The 19194-nt window shown below is 44.8% G+C and overlaps 1 protein-coding gene across 2 annotated transcripts in view; it reads right to left on the bottom strand.

Moving 5' to 3' along the window:
- The window catches only part of TGFB2 (transforming growth factor, beta 2), an 82563-nt gene that overhangs the window by 24463 nt on the left and 38906 nt on the right, over positions 1 to 19194 (bottom strand). For both annotated transcript variants that reach the window (XM_012664916.1, XM_012664917.1), the window contains one exon: positions 6167 to 6330. In XM_012664916.1, coding sequence (XP_012520370.1) covers positions 6167 to 6330 — 164 coding nt within the window. The remainder of the gene's footprint in view (positions 1 to 6166; positions 6331 to 19194) is intronic.

The following is a 19194-nucleotide window of genomic DNA, read 5'->3' as shown; positions in this document are numbered from 1 at the left end:
GAAGGAAGGGAACTAACATATGTCGAATACCCACTCTCTACCCAGCACTTACATATACTGTTTCATTTTACCATCACAATAAACACCAAGTGAATCGGGAAATATTAAGAAAACTTAGGTCACAATGCCATACCATTGAACCTACACCCTGCAGCCTCATAAAGGTGAATAGGGAATATAGATGTAGTCACCAAATCCCAGGATACTAGCGCACATATTAAAACACAGTGCAGGTAGTTCTAACATAATACTATTTATACCAACTAACCAATTTCACCCTATCTCAATCTCCTCTATCTAGATATTCCTGCAACAAATATTACTGGGCTCAAAGGATTCTCTTGATTCAGGCAGATGGCTCAGTCCCTTGGAATTATGTGTCTGCCCGCTAAAAGAGCCCAATTAAGATGGCAGGTTGCCCCCAAATTCTCACAACTTCTTTTTTGGCAGGAGTGAGTTCTGAGGCATTTCTCTGGATTTTCCAGATTTTGCTGTAAGAGTTCCTTGGGTATATCTCTATTACTGGGAAGAAACTGTTTATATGTATGTTCCTCCACCAGACCCTGAGTAACCGCAAGGCAGAGGCTGTTTCTGTTCCCCTCTGGATGGCCGGCACCATGTACGGTGCCAACACTAGGAGGTGCTCACCCAGAGCTTGCTGACTGTTATTCTACTTTACACGGTGGGTTAGTGTGGCGCATGGCTGCAACTTCTTTGACACACCTCTTATTGAAATATGGGGTCTGTTTCCTTTGCCTTTAAAGCTGGGCTGCCCTGTAGCTCATTTGATCAATAGAGTAACATGAAAGTGATGCTCTGTTAGTCTGGGCCTAGTTTTTAAGAGAACTGGCAGCTTCTACCTTGGACACTTGGACCCCTGAGTCTCCGTGTAAGAGTCTGGCTACTCTTCTGGGAAGACCCGGTTTAGACACCTGCAACTATCTGGAGAGGGAGAGGAGCCTAGTGGAGCCCAGCCTTCTAGTCGTCCTGCTAAAGCTCTGAGCATATGAGCAAAGTCATCATAGATCCTCCAGACCAGCCCAACCATCATGTGAATCCTACCAAATGACCCCAGCCAAAGCCACAGGGAGCAAGAAAACATCCCAGCCAAGCCCTGTTCAAATTTCTGACCCACAAAAAAAGTCATGAAATGTAATAAAATGATTATTATTTGAGGCCACAAAATTTTGGTGTCGTCTGTCATACAGCAAATAGATAACAAAAACAGTAGTACAAACCTTATCATCCTGGAGGTGGTAGGGTTTTAGATGAGAAATAAATGTGGAAAGGTAGGAGGAAGCTAGAAATATCAGAGAGCTCCAAGTTCTTGGAGGTCAGCATATCTAAATGTAAGTATTCTTTACTGGTCCCAAAGAATTCTTAAAGGCTGTGAAGTATGGGTACCCTTAGATAAGTCATTAACTTCTGCAGGTCTCCCTTGTAAAATGTGGGATTTATCACACTCCAAGATGGCGGGCGTCCTTGCTCCTATAGGAGATGTTCAACTGGACGATGGTTCCCTTCTTATCTTCTCTCTCTCTACTTCATAATTCTGGTCACGATTTTAATCATAAATATAGGGTAACTTAATCAAAGAAAGATGTATTCAAATTTCAATGGGCTAAGGCCTAGAACAACTATATGGGTTTAAAGGCGTTTCTAGAGCACTAGAGTTTTATCTGAGCATATTGCAATAAAGGCCGTCTTTGGCATAAAGCTTTAAAAACATCGCAAGGATCATTTCTTTCTGGAAAAAGTTCTTATCTTTTTTTCCTCCTCTTTCCCTTCATCTGTCAAGGGGTTTATTCCTTTCACATCTCCTCCATGATTGGTGTACATTTGAAGTCATGTCTGGATCATACCAGTAGATGCTCTTTAGAGTTTGCTAACATGACAGAGGTTAGCGAAAGCAAGACAGTAACACTTTATTTTACTACATTCATTAAAGTTCTGACAGACTATTCTGAAGAGAGAGTAGGGTAGTGAGAATCTTGAGTTCCCAAGCTTTTTAGTTTTAGCAAAGTTAAAAGTGACTTTAACAGAAGCTTGGGTGACTTAACTCTTCTAGGCAGAGACGATCAATAGACCTCCACAGCCCTGGACAAGACAAACCCTGAACTCCTGGGATTGCTATTGTAGTCCACCCAGCCTTATATTCGGATTTTAGAAAGGGTACCTGGATATGTTTTTATGGAACAGAATGACCCCAGAAAGCTTGGGATATGCCTTAAATCTGTGATTACCAATCGAAAATGGGAAGATCCAAATCCGAAGGGGAGAACGATCTGAGTCACCAGGAGAGCTTTTTAAAGCCACATCTGTCCAGAGGCAACTCTTCATTTCCTTTCCAAGGAAGACCAGAATATCCTCAAAAGGAACCAGGTTAGTCCTTGTAAAAGCTCACCCAGGATTCCACACTTGGGGGAATACCTGCGCTCACATAGGCACGTACACATGCATGTATGTGCTTAAAATCAATGTCCTAAAGAACCCTAATGAATCATCCACATGACCATCTAAACACCCTGAGAACCTACTCATAGTCAACCTACCGTCCTCTAGGGAGTGGGATATGAAACGCTCTAAAATGTATTGCATGTGTTCAGTTTCCTGAATATAAGTTAGCCTCACCTTCATAATTCAAGACTGTTGCCATCAGCATCAATTTCTGTACTGGGACGAGAGAAGGAAATCTATTACTAAAGACTATCAGGACCCCCAAATGGCAGTTGAACGCAAATGGAATGCTGGAGAACAAGCCAAAAACGGGACTCGAGATAAAGAGGCCAGAAGCACAAGTCAGAAGTCAGGTAGGGAGCCAAGGACATAAAGAGTGGCGTCAACTATAATCAGGGTAAGATTTAGGAAAAGTGTCCACAACAGGCATGGCTTCCATGACTTGATTTTCTGGGCTGGCATCACTGTAGTGCACCGGCAAAAATCTCTAGCCTAAAGGACCATCTGTTGCCATCAGGATTTGTTCCTCTAGCCTTCCCCTTCTAATTCAGTGCTTCTAATTTTTCGTGGTCCAAGTCAGAGGAATAAAGGGCTAAAGGCTGCCTTTCTGAAGAGTATGTGCTTTGTCTTCTCTCGGGGTGTTCAGGGATCTCTTTGCCTTGCTTCCTGGACCTTGGCTGTGTTTCAGGACGTGAAACTGCTGCATAGCTGAGCTCCAGATAGATAATGAGGTGCTATTCTTCCTTATTTTTCTGCTAGAACTTTCCAGATAGTGAACATGCCCATGCCTTCAGTGGCAGCGAACATCCCCATGCCTCTCCATCCTAAACGCTTCCATCCTGGGCTGTAGCTTTGCCAATTGAGGGACTAATCCATGCAGATCTTGTTGCTTGTGTCGTGGAACAGCCAGTGCTGCAGAAACCTCTAAGAGGGACACACATACACCAAGAACTCACTAAGGTCCTCTGAGTCACCAGGCCCATGGGGCACATCCCTACCTGCAGATGAGATTGCCTCTGGGAGGAAGAGAAGTTATCAGCACATCTGGTGGTAGAGGCCAATCCTCAGAGAACAAGGTCAAGGAGCCACACAATAGCAGTGATTTAGCAGCTCACATTACAGGCAGCAAGACCTAAGAGACCTTGCCTTTGATTTACTGAAGCTGTGTAACTAAAACAGGGCCTAAGAGAACAACCCATGATGCTATTGTCAGCACAGAAAGAAATGACATTTAATTGGACAAAAAAAAAAAAGAAAGAAAGGAAAAAAAAGGAGATATGGGAGATGCAATCATGTTTGTTTGTTTGTTTAAATCACCTTGCCATTTATTTGGCTACCCTTTATCTGGCTTCTTTTTATAGGGACCAGTCATTGCTTTCCCTCCAAATCACTCCACCCTCTGGCCTAGTTTTTCTTATTTCTCTTCTATTCTGGCTGATAGAGAGGGACAGAGAAGGGAAAATTTGCAATGAATAGCATAGTAAATGGTGAGGAACAGGAGGGACTTGGGAGTCAGAGCTGGATTCACATCCCAGCCCTGCCATTGTCTAGCTGTGTGACCCTGGCCAAGTTACTTAACTTCTCTGGGATCTGGCATCATTCTCTGTAGAATGGAGACAGAATATAGTAGTAGAAAGAATACCTCATAGTGTAAATTTTCTAGCATCACTGTAGCACCTCAAGCAATATTTCTGAAGTGCTTAGCGTCATGTGGTACACATATATAAGCACGCTCTCTATCTGACACCTCGGGGTGACAGAAGCAATGAAGGACCCCATTGGTGCCATCTTCACGGTGCTCTCAGAACAGAGTTAAGACTTAAAGTTCCTGTATATGACCCCTGATAGCTAAATTTGACCAGCTTTAAAAAAAAAGATTGAAAAATTTCTAAGTAGCAGGTTTGAAGCCTCATTTTAATAAGAATTATTCTGCATGAACATGCATAAACTAGTACATTAAAACTACTTTAAAAATGTTAAACTTATTCTTGAGATCTCATATACAACACCTATTTGTATGATAATTCTCCATTTTCATAATGAATACAAGGAAAATTCTTATCCCAATTATCAAAATTTCCAAATAATTAGAATCTCAAAATAGAGATCTCCTCATACCTATGCCAATTTCTATCTTTTTTCTCAAGTAACCCACTTTTTTTTTTTGAGACAGAGTCTCGCTCTGTCGCCCAGGCTAGAGTGTCGTGGCGTCAGCCTAGCTCACAGCAAACTCAAACTCCTCGGCTCAGGCGATCCTCCTGCCTCAGCCTCCCGAGTAGCTGGGACTACAGGCATGCACCACCATGCCCAGCTAATTTTTTCTATACATTTTAAGTTGTCCAGCTAATTTCTTTCTATTTTTTTTAGTAGAGACGGGGTCTCGCTCTTGCTCAGGCTGGTCTCGAACTCCTGAGCTCAAACAATCCACCCACCTCGGCCTCCCAGAGTGCTAGGATTACAGAAGTGAGCCACTGCGCCCAGCCAAGTAACTCACTTTTTAGTCATGCTGTCATACATACCTATTCCTTAACACTGGGGTTCCCAGGGGTCTGTCCTCAATCCTCTTTAGTCTCCCTCTACACCCTCTCCCTGGAAAGCCACCTTCTTCCAAGTCTCTCCTTACCTCCAGGCACTCAGCACCACATCCCAGGTACCCTCAATAAGCCGGTTCAAGACTCTGCCTTTGAACAGTTTGCTCTTTCTGCCAAGAATGACCACCCCTTATCTCGTTTTAACAGATACTTCTTGAGGCCCTGCTCAAATGTCAGGACTCTGGTAAACTCTTCCCAACTATGCCCTACATGCTGGCACACACGGCTCCTATGACACAATGAGGTATTTAAGTTGTGTGTTTACATGGCTACCCCTTGCACTAGACTCAAGGTTTTTCGCGTGGTACTTTCTAGTGCATGAGTACGACCTGGGGATCTCGTTCAAATGCAGATTCTGATTCAGTAAGTCTGGGATGGGGCCTAAGATTGTGCACTTCTCACAGCTCCTAGATGATACCGATGCTCCAGCCCCATAGACTGCACTTGAATAATAAGCTTTTAAGAACATCTCTGAAATCTCAGTTACTTCGCACTTCTTCATCATCGGCAACTTTTGACACAGCTGCCCGCCAACTCTACTAGGAAACGAGCAAGAGGAGATGTCAAAGCTGCCCAAGTCATGGAGGACAGAGGTGGACAGGGTGTGTGTGTGTGTGTGTGTTCGGGGAGTGGACTGGGTAGAATTAGAAAGGAAAAGGAAATAGGATGAGGTTAATGAAAAGAGAGGCGGTAGTAAAAAGTGAGAAAGACGGGGAGAGAGAACACAACAGGAAGGAAGAGAAGAGGAAAGAAAAGGAGAAAAGGACAGCCATAGGGTGAGAACAGGAAAGTCAGCTCAGGATGGAATCAGGCCTACAGTATCTGACTTTCCAGATTAGGGGCTTGACTTCTGGACTAACCCCCTCCCAAGGCTGGATACTCCAACCATTCATGCCACTCAAGAAGTGTGCTCAGAGCTTCAATGCTTCATTCAGAAGGGTTCTTCCTTCCTGAGTGATTAGGAATGAGCTATTACTATAATGGTAGAAAGAAACTGGGGCCTAGATCATGATTGTGAATGTATAGAATGGCTGATACCAGCTAAGAAATGGAAGACAGTAGAACTCTTTTACTCCATCACCTCAACTGCCCGTTAAAACAATGCAGATGGAAGTTACCTGATACAGCTCAATCCGTTGTTCGTGCACTCTGGCTTTTGGATTCTGCAAACGAAAGACTCTGAACTCTGCTTTCACCAAATTGGAAGCATTCTTCTCCATGGCTGAGACGTCAAATCGGACAATTCTGAAGTAGGGTCTGTAGAAAGTGGGCGGGATGGCATCTGTAAAAAGTTAAGGCAATCATTGGAAATGATAAAATCCATTGTGCTCTCAGAAAAGACTGTGAGATAATCTCAAGAAACCATAAGGGAATTATCTACAGAATGATTTAGTTTCCAATGGCCAATTTAATGCCATTAACAATTTAACCAGAAAAAAATAATAAAATGAAATAACCATGTGCATTTGGTTATAGGAGTAGCAGAAAATAGAGATTAACAAACCACTTTCAACTCCATTTGAGGACATGTAGTTAACCCTGTCCTTTGAAGGTTGACAGAGCGGTGGAAAATCCTAGATGGTTATGAATTGGAACAAGTTTATGACAGTTGATGCCTGGAGAGAGCTGTTGGGCTTGCATACACTTTAATCAGATGTGCCAAGAAAATGGTTCCCCTAATGGCAAGCAGTTTGCCCATGTATTTTTTTTTCTTGAAAGTTTGGCCATCTGAATAATCTTCTTTTATCCAGACTCGTGTATTGCATCTTTTTTGGCTTCAATATTTTGTTTTTTCACACACATATGACCAAATACACTCCCTAGGCAAGTTACAGTGAGGAAATCTGAATAAACAAAACTATATGCGCATACTGGTTATACCACGTCTAGTCTTAAAATTCTTTATTCAGGATAGTGTCTGTGGGTGGGAGGTAATCCTAGCTAATGGAGAGAAAGAATCAGCACAAATTCCTTCAGTTCTGAACCATGTAAAATACAGAGTTGCTGACTGTATGCAATAATTTAACACATTGGCTGCCACACTAGAAAAAAACTTTTTTTCCCTTGGAGCTGCAGTGTTTAATTACAAAAATAAAATAAAAACTTCGAAAACAAAATGATCCTTTCTAATTTAACGAAAAAATGTTATTTTTTTATTGTTTTCTGTGCATGAGTTATATGCAATTTAATTGTCAATATTAATTGTAACTATAAGAACATCAACAAGGAAAATTTTCACGAACCAACTGCAGGGTTTTGCCCAGGGGCCACCCATCATGTAACATGTGTGCTACAGCATGGCAGCGTGAGTTGCCTACGCACCACGTGGCTCCCAAGGTAAAGAGATGTGTGAGTTACATATGCTTCACGAGGCTCCGGGCTCAAAACCAGCTTGAGTTCAATACAACTCACATGGCAGTCAATGTGTTTAAAGCTCATGGGTTGCATAGGGTTTTGCTGTTATTGTTTAGTAATCTGTCTTCGAATACACAACTGAGGCAACACCAAGACCAAAGTAGGTCCTATTCTACCCCGCTGTAATTTCAAACACAACATTCACTTACAGAACACCTCCACTGGGCACACCACTTGTTACAAGTATGTTTCTACAATCTTCTTCCAACACCTCCTGCAAACTTTCTTTCCCCATTCCAGAGTGCTCCACCCACCTCCGGTGGCTGCCTTTCTCGCTACCGTCTCTTCAATTATCTAACTTCATTACAACATAATCATTCGCAGTTGTTTATGTGTCCTTACAAATGTTTTTACTACTTTTGCATTATGTTTGTTTATTTTGTTTTCCCCCATGAAATTTTAAGAATCTTGAGGGCAGAGACTGCATTTGCCAGGTCTTTTTTCTTTCCCACACCTCCAGGACAAGGCTCTACCCACATGGAGCTCACCAAGTCCCTACTGTTTGCATAGCTGGTCATCAGCGAGAGTCTTGAAAGACACAGGCATCTGGCTACTGGCAACACTAACTTCTTATTAAATAAACGAGCCATCTTGCTGATCTTAAAATAGAAATAAATACCTTTCGTGATTTCTTGGGAAATCCATGCCCTGACGATAAATGCTAGGAACACACCAGTATTTTCTCATCTTAAGAGCCCTGAATTTTTTTCCCTCCCATTCCTTTCCCTTTCCCTGTGTACTTGTGGCTCTCAGAAAGCAGGCTCATGGAGAAGCGGTGAATCCTAAGCCATGCCTTGCTCCACGCTGGTTCATGAAGCAACTGTGTGAATTGAGGCTTTGTAGCCCATGAACCAGAAGTCTCAGAAACAAACAAACAAACAAACAAAAAACCCCAAAAATCCAAAGCATCCAGGTTTCAGACAAAAGGAAGTATTCATGCAGATGTGTGCTGACCTGCTGCACCACCGCGGTGGAATAGTCGGTGGGCAGTTTTCAGGCCGGCAAACACTGGTACACGCAGGAAGGTGTTTGGAGCCCCCTAGCATAGCAATCTGAAAAGGTAGCTGCTGAGAAGAAAACAGATCTTTTTCTCCTCTGGAATATGCCCACCCCAAGTGATTGCCAAGGCTGGTACTATCCTGATGAGCTCGGCTGAAAACAGGCTGGATGCCCAGACAGAGGAGCCCGAGCAGGGCTGGGGCCAGGCGCTCTGGCTTTGCACGCCCATTTGGCCAGAACCTTCCAGAAGCTGATGGCTGCATTCATCTTCACATAGCCTCTGCGTTAGACAGCGAAAGCTTCAAACATCCTTTGAAAGAGCACCCTGGAAGAGCGAAGCTCATTTAGAGCGTTTCCTGTCGTTAGGAAGAGTAAACATCTCGTTCATTTTCCCTCTTCTTCAGTGGAACCCTCGCAGGCCTCGTCCACACCCACAAACACGCATCTTTCACACCCACTCGCCTCAATCTTATCCTTCCATCGAGTTTGTAAATAAGTACTCTTGAGATTTATTTTTATTCTCTTTTGTGTTTATTAAACTTTGAACATTTTTTTTTTTACCCCTTTCTGGTCCTCTGCCCATCCACGCTCTTTCTTTTTATGGCTGCTTCGGACCATGAGGTTAATTTTGTTTCTTCTTCTTCTAAGCAAATCATCCAGTGATCCTGTCCCAGGCTTTTGAGCTTCGAAGGGGCATTTGCAAATATTTACAGGAGGAGCTTGCTAGTTAAGCACAGTTGTTCTGCTCTGCGGCCTATACATTGGCAAACAGCCCTCCTCCCCCTCTGACTCTTTAGGGCTGTTTATATTTCAGCTGCCTGATAACACGAACGTGCCTTTTGGGTTCTTGTCTCATAAGCAGAAGCAGTTCATGCACGAGGTGAAAGGACTGGTGAGCAGCCCCCACCAGCGACTCTGCTCTGGTCTCGTGACCACAGCAAAGCCACCAGGCCAGGGGGACCAGCAGCCTTCCCTGTACTTCTGCTCCAGCACTCAAGAGCATGTAAAAACTGTTGACCAGGCCGGGCGCGGTGGCTCACGCCTGTAATCCTAGCTCTCTGGGAGGCCGAGGCGGGCGGATCGTTTGAGCTCAGGAGTTCGAGACCAGCCTGAGCAAGAGCAAGACCCCATCTCTACTAAAATTAGAAAGAAATTAATCGGACAACTAAAAATATATAGAAAAAATTAGCCGGGCATGGTGGCGCATGCCTATAGTCCCAGCTACTCGGAAGGCTGAGGCAGGAGGATCACTTGAGCCCAGGAGTGTGAGGTTGTTGTGAGCTAGGCTGACGCCACGGCACTCTAGCTTGGGCAACACAGTGAGACTCTGTCTCAAAAAAAAAAAAAAAATTGTCGAGCGAAGAACCGACTGCTGCTTCCAAGGGTCGGTGCCAGCGATCCCCTGCTGTCATCCACTATGGGTCACAAGCCCCCTGCCTGGCTGAGGAACTTGAGCTATTTGCCAAATGTCTCCTCATTTGGGAAAACAAAAATCGCTGTAAATTGCTCTGGCCTAGTCTGTGACCCTGGCCTTACTTGCTAAGTGCCTCTGCATGCGCGGTGCAGGGGGACCCAAAGAGGCCCTTCTACGCCCAGCCGGGGACACCGCGGCTCACTCCCTTAGCTCAGGGAGCGCAGGGAAGGTGTTTAATGGCTTGAGCAGCCCTGATCCACCCACTTAGTCTTGGAGGGATGGAGCTTTTTCCTCTGCTTCCTCCAAGAACTCATTTCCCCCTTTGGAATGGGAATTCTCTCTAAAGTCCTCTGTGATTCCCATCCCAGTTCCTGTTCCACTGCCAGGTGGTCAGGTACTTGCGCTTGACCTCTGCCAACTTACCCACACTCACATCCTGGCCCGCTCCTTCCTCTCGATTTCTGACCTACTTTTTCGGTTTCAATCAAATCGATTTTCCTTCAGCCCCGTGGATCTCACACCAGCCAGCTGATTCGGCTCCTCCCCGCCGGGCTTTCTCATGTGTGTTCCTTGCAGGGAAAATCTTGCACACAGAAGATTCCAGTATGTCATCGAGTGAGTGGTGTCCCCCTCACCACAACCCTGGCCACACATCCCTGCTAAATCAAATTTGGGGGAACGGAGGGGGACGGGGGAAAACCAAGGAAATCTAACTAGTCATCAATTTCCATCGGTGTAGAGAAAGCCAACACACAGCGCTTAGTCACATACTACTTTATAAACTTGTATCTGTTATATGTTGACTGGTATCTGTGCCAAATCACTTATTAACTTATTTCATATTATTTTCTCTCTATGTAAGCACCTTGAGCTCAGAAATCTTTCTTTATAAGTTCTTCTCTGCGGCCCAGGGCTGGTTTCACGGCTGTGTGACCAGAGCAGGTGCACAGGGTCCCCATGCTCAGAAAGGCCTCCCACTTGAGTTTTTAATGCTGTGTGATCACCATCTTGGAATGCTTAATAATTTTATCTTTGAATTTGAGTTTTGTAAATGAAGTCTCATAGGACGACAGAGCACGCACGGAGAGCTTGGAACCTCGGCTTCTGGGCCACCCCACCTCCTGTTACCTGGATGCTCCAATGTCCCCAGTCTCACCCAGCCTTCTCTGGCCCGCCCTGCGACCACTGTTGTCCTCTGCCCCTGGGAGAGTGGGGTCAGACACATAACCTGGGCCATTTCAAGGGGCTGGTGGCAGCTGTTCCCACCCCAAGCTGGGAGTGCCACGGTATGTTCAGTGAGCAATGCAGGAGGAGCATGGCTCTCGCCCACTCTTAATCCCAGTGCCAAGCGGGGTTTGCAATCCAACAGGTTGGAGCGGCAGTCCCACGGGAAGGGAGATACCTGCCTCAACGTGGTATCACTCTGGGGGCTGGAGGCAGGGGAACCCCAGCAGCAGGTGGGCTGCATGCTCCAGGTCGCAGGGCGGGGTCCCTGGTGCCTGAGAGAGTCCGCTGTCACCGGCAGCATGTCCATGCCCAAGCGAGCACAGTATCAAATAGCACATAAAAAAAAACCCACCATGACAGGTGGAGAAAGAAAGAGAGCCAAGGAACAAAGGAAAAAGCTTTGTATTTTAGACTTTTCAACAGTAATTTTTTTTCTTGCTCTTTGAACAAGAGGCCCCACATTTCCATTGTGAAAAACGGTTCTGCAAATTTTGTAGCTTGTCCTGCCAGAGCCCCATCTCGTTATAGGATCTTAATGCACTGAAGGACCTTCAAGGCTCTCAGAATTCTAATCCCAAATCAACCAGTTCCTGGCTGTGTGGCCACAGGGACGTTATCTGCCTTTCCTGAGCCTGTTTCTTCATCTGTATAATGAGGTAAATAGTTTCCTACCTCATATGTATTGGACTGTGCTGTTAGGATCACATAAGGAAGGAGATGGAAAGTTGGAGCCCTGGGTCTAGCACAAATTTCCACTCAGTTCCCTCCCTGCCTCTCTTTCCATCTTGCAACAAAGCTGCCAAGCGGTCCCTGGGCCTTCCATGAATGCCCCCAGAGCGCTCTTACTGCCAGACAGACTTGATGAGAAGAGGAGAGAAAGAACAGGAGTAGCTGAGTGTCCTGGGGCAGTTTATAAACGACTCTAAATACTCTAATTCCTCTCCCCTGCTTAGGGAGGAATTACAGTCACCAAAGTTCCCACAGACTCCCCAACACCAGCCTTTACTATTTCACCTGTTTACCTGACCATCGCAAAAGGAGACAAGAGAATTTTATCTTTCCCTTGAACATCTCTGTATCAAGCAATTCCACCTCCCACTACAATGCTCATAGTAGGATTACTTAAGAAAAAAAAAAAAGGTTAGTGAAAAAACACAATTGAAGAAAGGACTTATAACATCACCCACATGTGATGAGCTCTGCCAGAGAGTGTAGATTTGGGGACTGAAAAAATACCCTAAGGATGTCCAGAGCTCAGCCCTTAGGGAGGGCAATGCTTCGAACATTTACCATTCATTCTCTCTTAGTTGGTTACACCACAAAATCGGCAGGAAAAAAGTGTGTGACACGTTGAAATGCTTGGGCTAAGGACCTATGGGTATTTGCTGCATTTGCTAAAGCAGTGGTTCTCAAAGTGGGGTTCCAGACCTACAGCATCAGCCTCACCTGAGAATCTGTGATAAATATTAATACAAATTATCTAGGGGAGTCTGATACACCATCTCATCAGTTAGAGAACCACTATGAGAAAGATACTGGTTGACTTCTAGCTGGTGAAGCTTGTGCTAGTTAACAACCAGCAGATTAGCAGAGTTGAGTGGATAAGAAGGGACCTTACTATGTAACAGTAGCTGTCTTGCTTTCAGCACTGACCAGAACCCCCAAGAGAAAGCTGGCACTGTTCTCAGTGTCCTTGGGGTTTCCAAGATAAGCCAGAAAGATGAGTAGTTCAAACTGAAACACAGAAGGTGTGAGTATGAAAGGAATCATTAGTGGCCTGGAGGTTTTCTTTGTCCCCTGCCTGGGGTAGTCATCATTGACCTGAACTTGCAATCCAAGCTAGTCCCCCTCCTAGGGGAAAAGTCGGAAAAGGCTCACAAGGCAGTGCCGTTTCCTGTGGACTGTCGTGGGCACGTGGATCCTATGCAGCAATGCTTCTCAGAGAGGGGAGGTGCTGGGTTGCACTTTAGCAAACTCCTTGGGTGATGCTTATGGACCCTAATGTTTGAGAACCACTGAAATAAAGGACAGAAGAAAAGAAATCCACAAAGAAGAACAGAAAGATCAGGCCTTATACACAGAAAGAAAGAGTAAGACAGAGAAAAGAGGAAATTGCAGCAACATAAGAGCTCTGAAGCTCTGAAAATGGAAAAATAGAATTCCTCTGTGATTTGCACTAGTGGTCTGCGTGGACTGCACACTTCCAGCGACCGGGGAACTTGGAGAATACTGATGCCTGAGTCAGACCCCCTAAGAGCCTGGTTAATTGGACTGGGGTGGACTCAGTTCTGAGTGCCTCAGATGATTTTAATGCACAGCCAGTGAAAGAAACAGGTAACACTTAGCCTGGGGAAGAGAAGACTTAGGGATACCAAATCCTTTAAGGGATTTCAAATATTTCAGGGGCTTGCATACAGAAAGTTCTTACTTTCTGTGGAGCCAGAGAGTCATATTTTGGCTCAATATATATAAAGAACTTTCTAATAATTTCGAAGAAATTATTAAAATAAAGAAACTCACTCTCAAGATTGTGAGCTCCCGTCTGACCAGAAGAAATCAAAAGATTCACCCTGTCCCAAAAGAATCAGGCACTTCCTGAATCTGGGGGCAGGACGGGCTAGATGGCATCCCAGCTCACTTCTAGTTGCACCATTACATCACTGTCTCCCCTAAATCCCACTCTGTTAGTTACTTGTGCACTCCCCACCTGCATCAGAATCACCTGGGGGCTCAGTGATATGTTTGCTACTTGGCTCCATCCTAGACCTAGCAGGTGAATATCAGTGATTCTTTTTCACACTCAAGTTTAAGAACTTCTGCCATAGGCCGGGCGCGGTGGCTCACGCCTGTAATCCTAACACTCTGGGAGGCCGAGGCGGGCGGATTGTTTGAGCTCAGGAGTTCGAAACCAGCCTGAGCAAGAGTGAGACCCCGTCTCTACCAAAAATAGAAAGAAATTAATCGGATAACTAAAAATATATAGAAAAAATTAGCTGGGCATGGTGGCGCATGCCTGTAGTCCCAGCTACATGGGAGGCTGAGGCAGGAGGATCGCTTGAGCCCAGGAGTTTGAGGTTGCTGTGAGCTAGGCTGACACCAGGGCACTCTAGCTCGGGCAACAAAAGTGAGACTCTGTCTCAAAAAAAAAAAAGAACTTCTGCCACAGACTATGATGGTTTAATCACAATGAACGTGGTCAGGCTTCTGTTGAGGTTACCCGGTGTCACGAACTAGCTAGGGATAAATAAAATACGTCCATCCCGCCATCCCCACCCTAAAAAGAATGGCCTGATCTCAACTGCAGACTCAGAATTCTACTTCATGACCTCTTTCCCCTTTTATAATAGCTTTACATACTTCATCTCTGCAAAGAAGGTGTTTTTAATCCCCATTTCACAGATAAAGAAATTAGGAACAAGGAAAGTGAAATAACATTTGGCTAAGGTCAAGGAGAGGTTGACCTTTAAATCAAAAGCCCATGGCTTTTCGCTACAATATCCTGCCTTCTGTGCAAAGGAGCCCCCTGAGTCGAAGGCATGAACATCACCCCAGGCAGAAATACCAACACATGCATCAGAGCAAGGTTGCAAAAAAAGACACACACACACACAGAGAATACAAAAAAGTGGATCCTCCTGTTTTAGAAATCAGCTTGACCTTGCAATAAAGCTTGAAAAACTTTAATGCAAGGCCCACTATTTTCACTGATACTCCTTAACAAAATGGCCCAGATTTGGAGACTTGGGGGCTCACCCCGTGTGAAAAGTTTCCCACAGAAGGCATTTTGCTAATACCAGTGTTGCCCAAGGTCTTTCCGACCCCATATATTTGTGCCTAGTGTCCCTGAACATCCCAGTGGCATCCCCTGGCCCTTATCCCCAAGCTACTCAAATAAATAGAACAAACTCCCCACTTCCCTTTCCAGAAATGACTACACTTTCCCTGCAGCTCAGCAGTGATTGGTGTGGACTTTTGACATGCTTAATGAGTGTGTCGTGGCCCCTCATTCCTGACATCCCTGGCTTTGAGGGAAGTAGTTTGGGGTTCATTAGACGTCCCCCAGGGTGCGGCAAGACAAGCAACCCACCGAATGGTCGGAGGGTAATAAACTAGCTACTATTCGTGTGTGCAACAGACACAGCCAGCGAGAAACCAAGACAATTGTGTTTTGGGGTTTTCTGAAATTTGTCTTGGCACACTGGCTATGGATTTTATTTCACTACCACATCCCAAACACTGCTGACATTCAAGTCACAGCAATTTAACTCAAAATGACTGAGAAATAAACAGCGCATCAGCAGTGGTTTCTGATTTTCTCTCTGGCCATCCCACCTATTAAATGTAACAGAGCACCAGGGCATCTGCAATGTAAAGTGGGAGTCTCCCAGAGGTGGATGGTGTCACACTTGACAAGCTGTTGGCAACGGTGAGTCTAATTGTGTCAGCATCAGCTTATGTGACTTGGCCTTCATCTAGCTGCTATTCGAGACTGCGCGTACTGTCAGCACAAGTGTTTTGGGCCCCTTCTTACATGGTGCAAAAAAAGTAAAATAACAGTGGTGCCGGCCCATGGTGTTTGGTTTTCTTGAACTGTGTCAGACGTGGGGTTTCTAGTTTCTATTCCAAAGTTTCCAGCATCCCCATAAAACCCCATCTACAAGGACACACCTATTTCGCTTCAGTTTTTCTACATTTCTCATCAAGCTCAGGGCTGTGTAGACAATTCGTGAAGGGATGTACTGGGTTTTGGCAGTAACAGCTTTGGGTAGGCTAACTGTTGCTGTTGAGAGGCCAATGGCTAACTTAGAGAAGTCGCAGAGACAAAGAGCATGGAAAGTGTATGGCCCGATCCACTTTTGCGGACAGGTGAACTGCGAATGTGACATCCCCCTTCCCAATGACCTCACGGTGGCAGGCTGTCCTCGCGGTTGGAATAGGCCACTGAAGCAGCTCTTCTCTGTCACAATCTCATTCTGGAAAGCACATAAAGATCTCTCTTTTTTTTCTTCTTCTCTCTCCCTTCTTATCCTCTTTCCTTCCCTCGCTCCATTTTCTTTCTCTTCTCTTTGTCTTACTTCCCTTCAATCTGTGCTCTTGTTCTCTAGGATATCCAGGGTCAAAGCAGTCACATTTTTGCTCCACTGATGGCTTGTAAAGAGGCCAACGAGCCCATGACACAATTATCCATACACTATTCTAGAATTCAGCAATAGCTCCAAACAAGGTCAACAGAAGGGAGCCAGCCTGTGTTGATCCCTTTAATGAATCAAACTTGGAAATTTTGGATATCTCCTTAATCTCTTAGTAGATTAGAAGCACATTTTATTTTTATCCCTTTTTATAGACTCAGAAACTGAAAAGTAAAATCTGAGCAAGATTACACCAAGCATTGGCAAAATAGGGCTTAAAAAACACACAGCCCTGGACATTCTTGCTCATCCCTGCAAAGCAAGTGCTCTTATCCCAGAACAAACTCCAACATTCCCTTTTGCAGAAACTAATGCACTTTCCCTGCACCTCTGCGATGACTGGCGTGGACTTTTGACGTGGTTAATGGGTGTAGTGGCTCCTTATTAGCCTGAAAATCTTTCTCTAATCTTCCCAAAATTACAGCAGTGATGCATATAATGGCCAATGCGAGTCTTGTACGTGAGCTTTTCTTTGTGTTTTCTGTAAGCTTCTTGCTCGTGGCCTAATTTTTTTGTAAGGCAATCGCCTAATTACTTTGAGGCACTGTGCTGATTTGTTGCTCTGCCCTAAAGCTTAAGCTAGTAAGTGGCAGGGCACACCCTGCTAGGATTGCAAGCTGTTTACCAACTTAACCAAGCGGCATGGACTGTTATTAACTAATGTATTAAATTCATGGCTTGGGAGTGAGTAAATATGAAGAGAAATGGATGGTCTGAATTATCCAGTTTGAGAGAAGTAAGCAAATACAGCTGATACTCGGTCTCTCAGCAATGTTTCATTGCAATTAGAAATGATAGCACATAAAGCAACTGCCTGGCACCCATTAGGTACTCTCTCCATGCTATTGACATCTAACTCCTCTTACTGCAATTTTCTCTACAAGACAAGACAAGACAGTCTCTCCCAGAACTCTTTCAGTGACAGAGAACTCAGATAGATGACCCACTCCAGCCTCTGACAGGTCCAACTGTACAGGACTTCTTCCCTATCTTGGGCTGAAAGCTTCTTTTTACAAGAGCTACACAACGGGTCTAGTTCTGCCACACAAGATGATCTACTCCCTTTCCACTCCACCCTACTTAGAAATTTTGAAGCCAGTTTTCATGTTTTCTCTTCCTCATCTCTTTCCCCTATTTCCTTTCATTGTTTGTCATGAAAGGCATTCACCTGTTCTGGTTGTTCTCTACTTTGCTCCGATCTTAAAATTGGAACCTTAAATCTGTACATAATTCTCAAGGCAGAATAGGGTAGAACTATCACCTTCCTTATTGTGGAATTTACGCTTTTATTAATGCATCCCCCCAACAGTGAACTATTCTCTCTTTCTCTCTCTTTTTGACCTTTGCACTCAAGTCATATTTTCTATATGCTTTGAATGCCTAATAAATTACAAGGGCTTGGTCTTTTCCACGCAAACCATTTTACAAATATCATCTTATGCTTACACCCTGAGGCTTTTGTGTGAGATTCCCCCTGTTCAATGTGTATTTATTTGATTTGATTCCTCATTCCAAATATGCTAAGAAGGATTTGAATTTGAAGTCTGACATGGTAAACCTGTGTATGCACTTTTTTTTTTTTTTTTTTTTGAGACAGAGTCTCACTTTGTTTGCCCTGGCTAGAGTGAGTGCCGTGGCGTCAGCCTAGCTCACAGCAACCTCAAACTCCTGGGCTCAAGCGATCCTCCTGACTCAGCCTCGCCTCCCGAGTAGCTGGGACTACAGGCATGCGCCACCATGCCCAGCTAATTTTTATATATATATATTTAGATGTCCAGATCATTTCTTTCTATTTTTTAGTAGAGACGGGGTCTCGCTCTTGCTCAGGCTGGTCTCGAACTCCTGACCTTGAGCGATCCACCCGCCTCGGCCTTCCCAGAGTGCTGGGATTACAGGCGTGAGCCACCGCGCCCGGCCTGTGCATGCACTTTTTAAAAGATACTGGAAAGGACAGACTCACAAAATCAGAAGGACACTTAGTATCTATTTCGATCCCCTAAATTCACAGATTAAGGAACAGAGTTTCCAGAATTTGTTTAGGTGGATACAGACTTGGATCCCCACTAGAACTTCTTTTTTCTGAAGTGCTTTCACTGCACCAGGCACTGCCCAAGGTGCTGCTCAACTCCAGGGGCACAGCCAAGTCTGCGGGCCGCGGGCCCTGGAGCTATGCAGGCACGTGCCACCACCACGGCGAGGTTTCTGCCCAGCGGCACATCTTCTTCACCACGGATCAATAGGCCGGCTGTGCCCTCCTGCGAATCAGCAAGGAAAATGGCCAATGGGACAGGGCTGAGGAAAGTTCCAGAAACCACCTCACCCCAGAATGCCCATCCTCTACTAAGGGATTGGTTTCAAAACATGCTTCCTTGAAAAGCTGAATGGAAAGTCTGAATTTTTCTTTATGCCAAATGGTAGCCCTCTATCTTGACTATAAAGACAGCAGGGAGTAAGAATTGCTTGGAAGCAATGTCTAGTTACCAGATATCTGTTTTAGCATGTCAGTAGATGGCCATTTAGTGCCTTAGGAAGAACATTAGAGTTCCAACTGATGGTGCTTTCTTAGGGTTGGTAGATGTATTCATTAAGGGTGTGCGCTCTTCCCTCATCCTGTTTGTACTGGCAACACAGCTATGGGCAATTAAGATACGGGAACATACAGGAATTGCAGGAATCCAGATGAACTGTGGCATGGACGAATTCTGGAACGGAGCCAGGGGTGCTATGCTTGTTTGAAGTCATCGTGTTCATTTGGGTGCTAAGCGGCTTTCTGTTAAGGTCGGGCCACCATTTGTGAGAGAAGGAAAAATAGTCTTTAAATTAAGAATCTCCACTGCAGAAGGAGGCCATGGCTAAGCACTTTAAAATGTTTAAGTGTGTGCTATTTTTATTCAGTTGAACT

This window comes from Propithecus coquereli, unplaced genomic scaffold (assembly GCF_000956105.1).
Source record: "Propithecus coquereli isolate 6110/MARCELLA unplaced genomic scaffold, Pcoq_1.0 Scaffold94, whole genome shotgun sequence".
NCBI lineage: Eukaryota > Metazoa > Chordata > Mammalia > Primates > Indriidae > Propithecus > Propithecus coquereli.
This window is presented reverse-complemented; position numbering and strand designations above follow the sequence as displayed.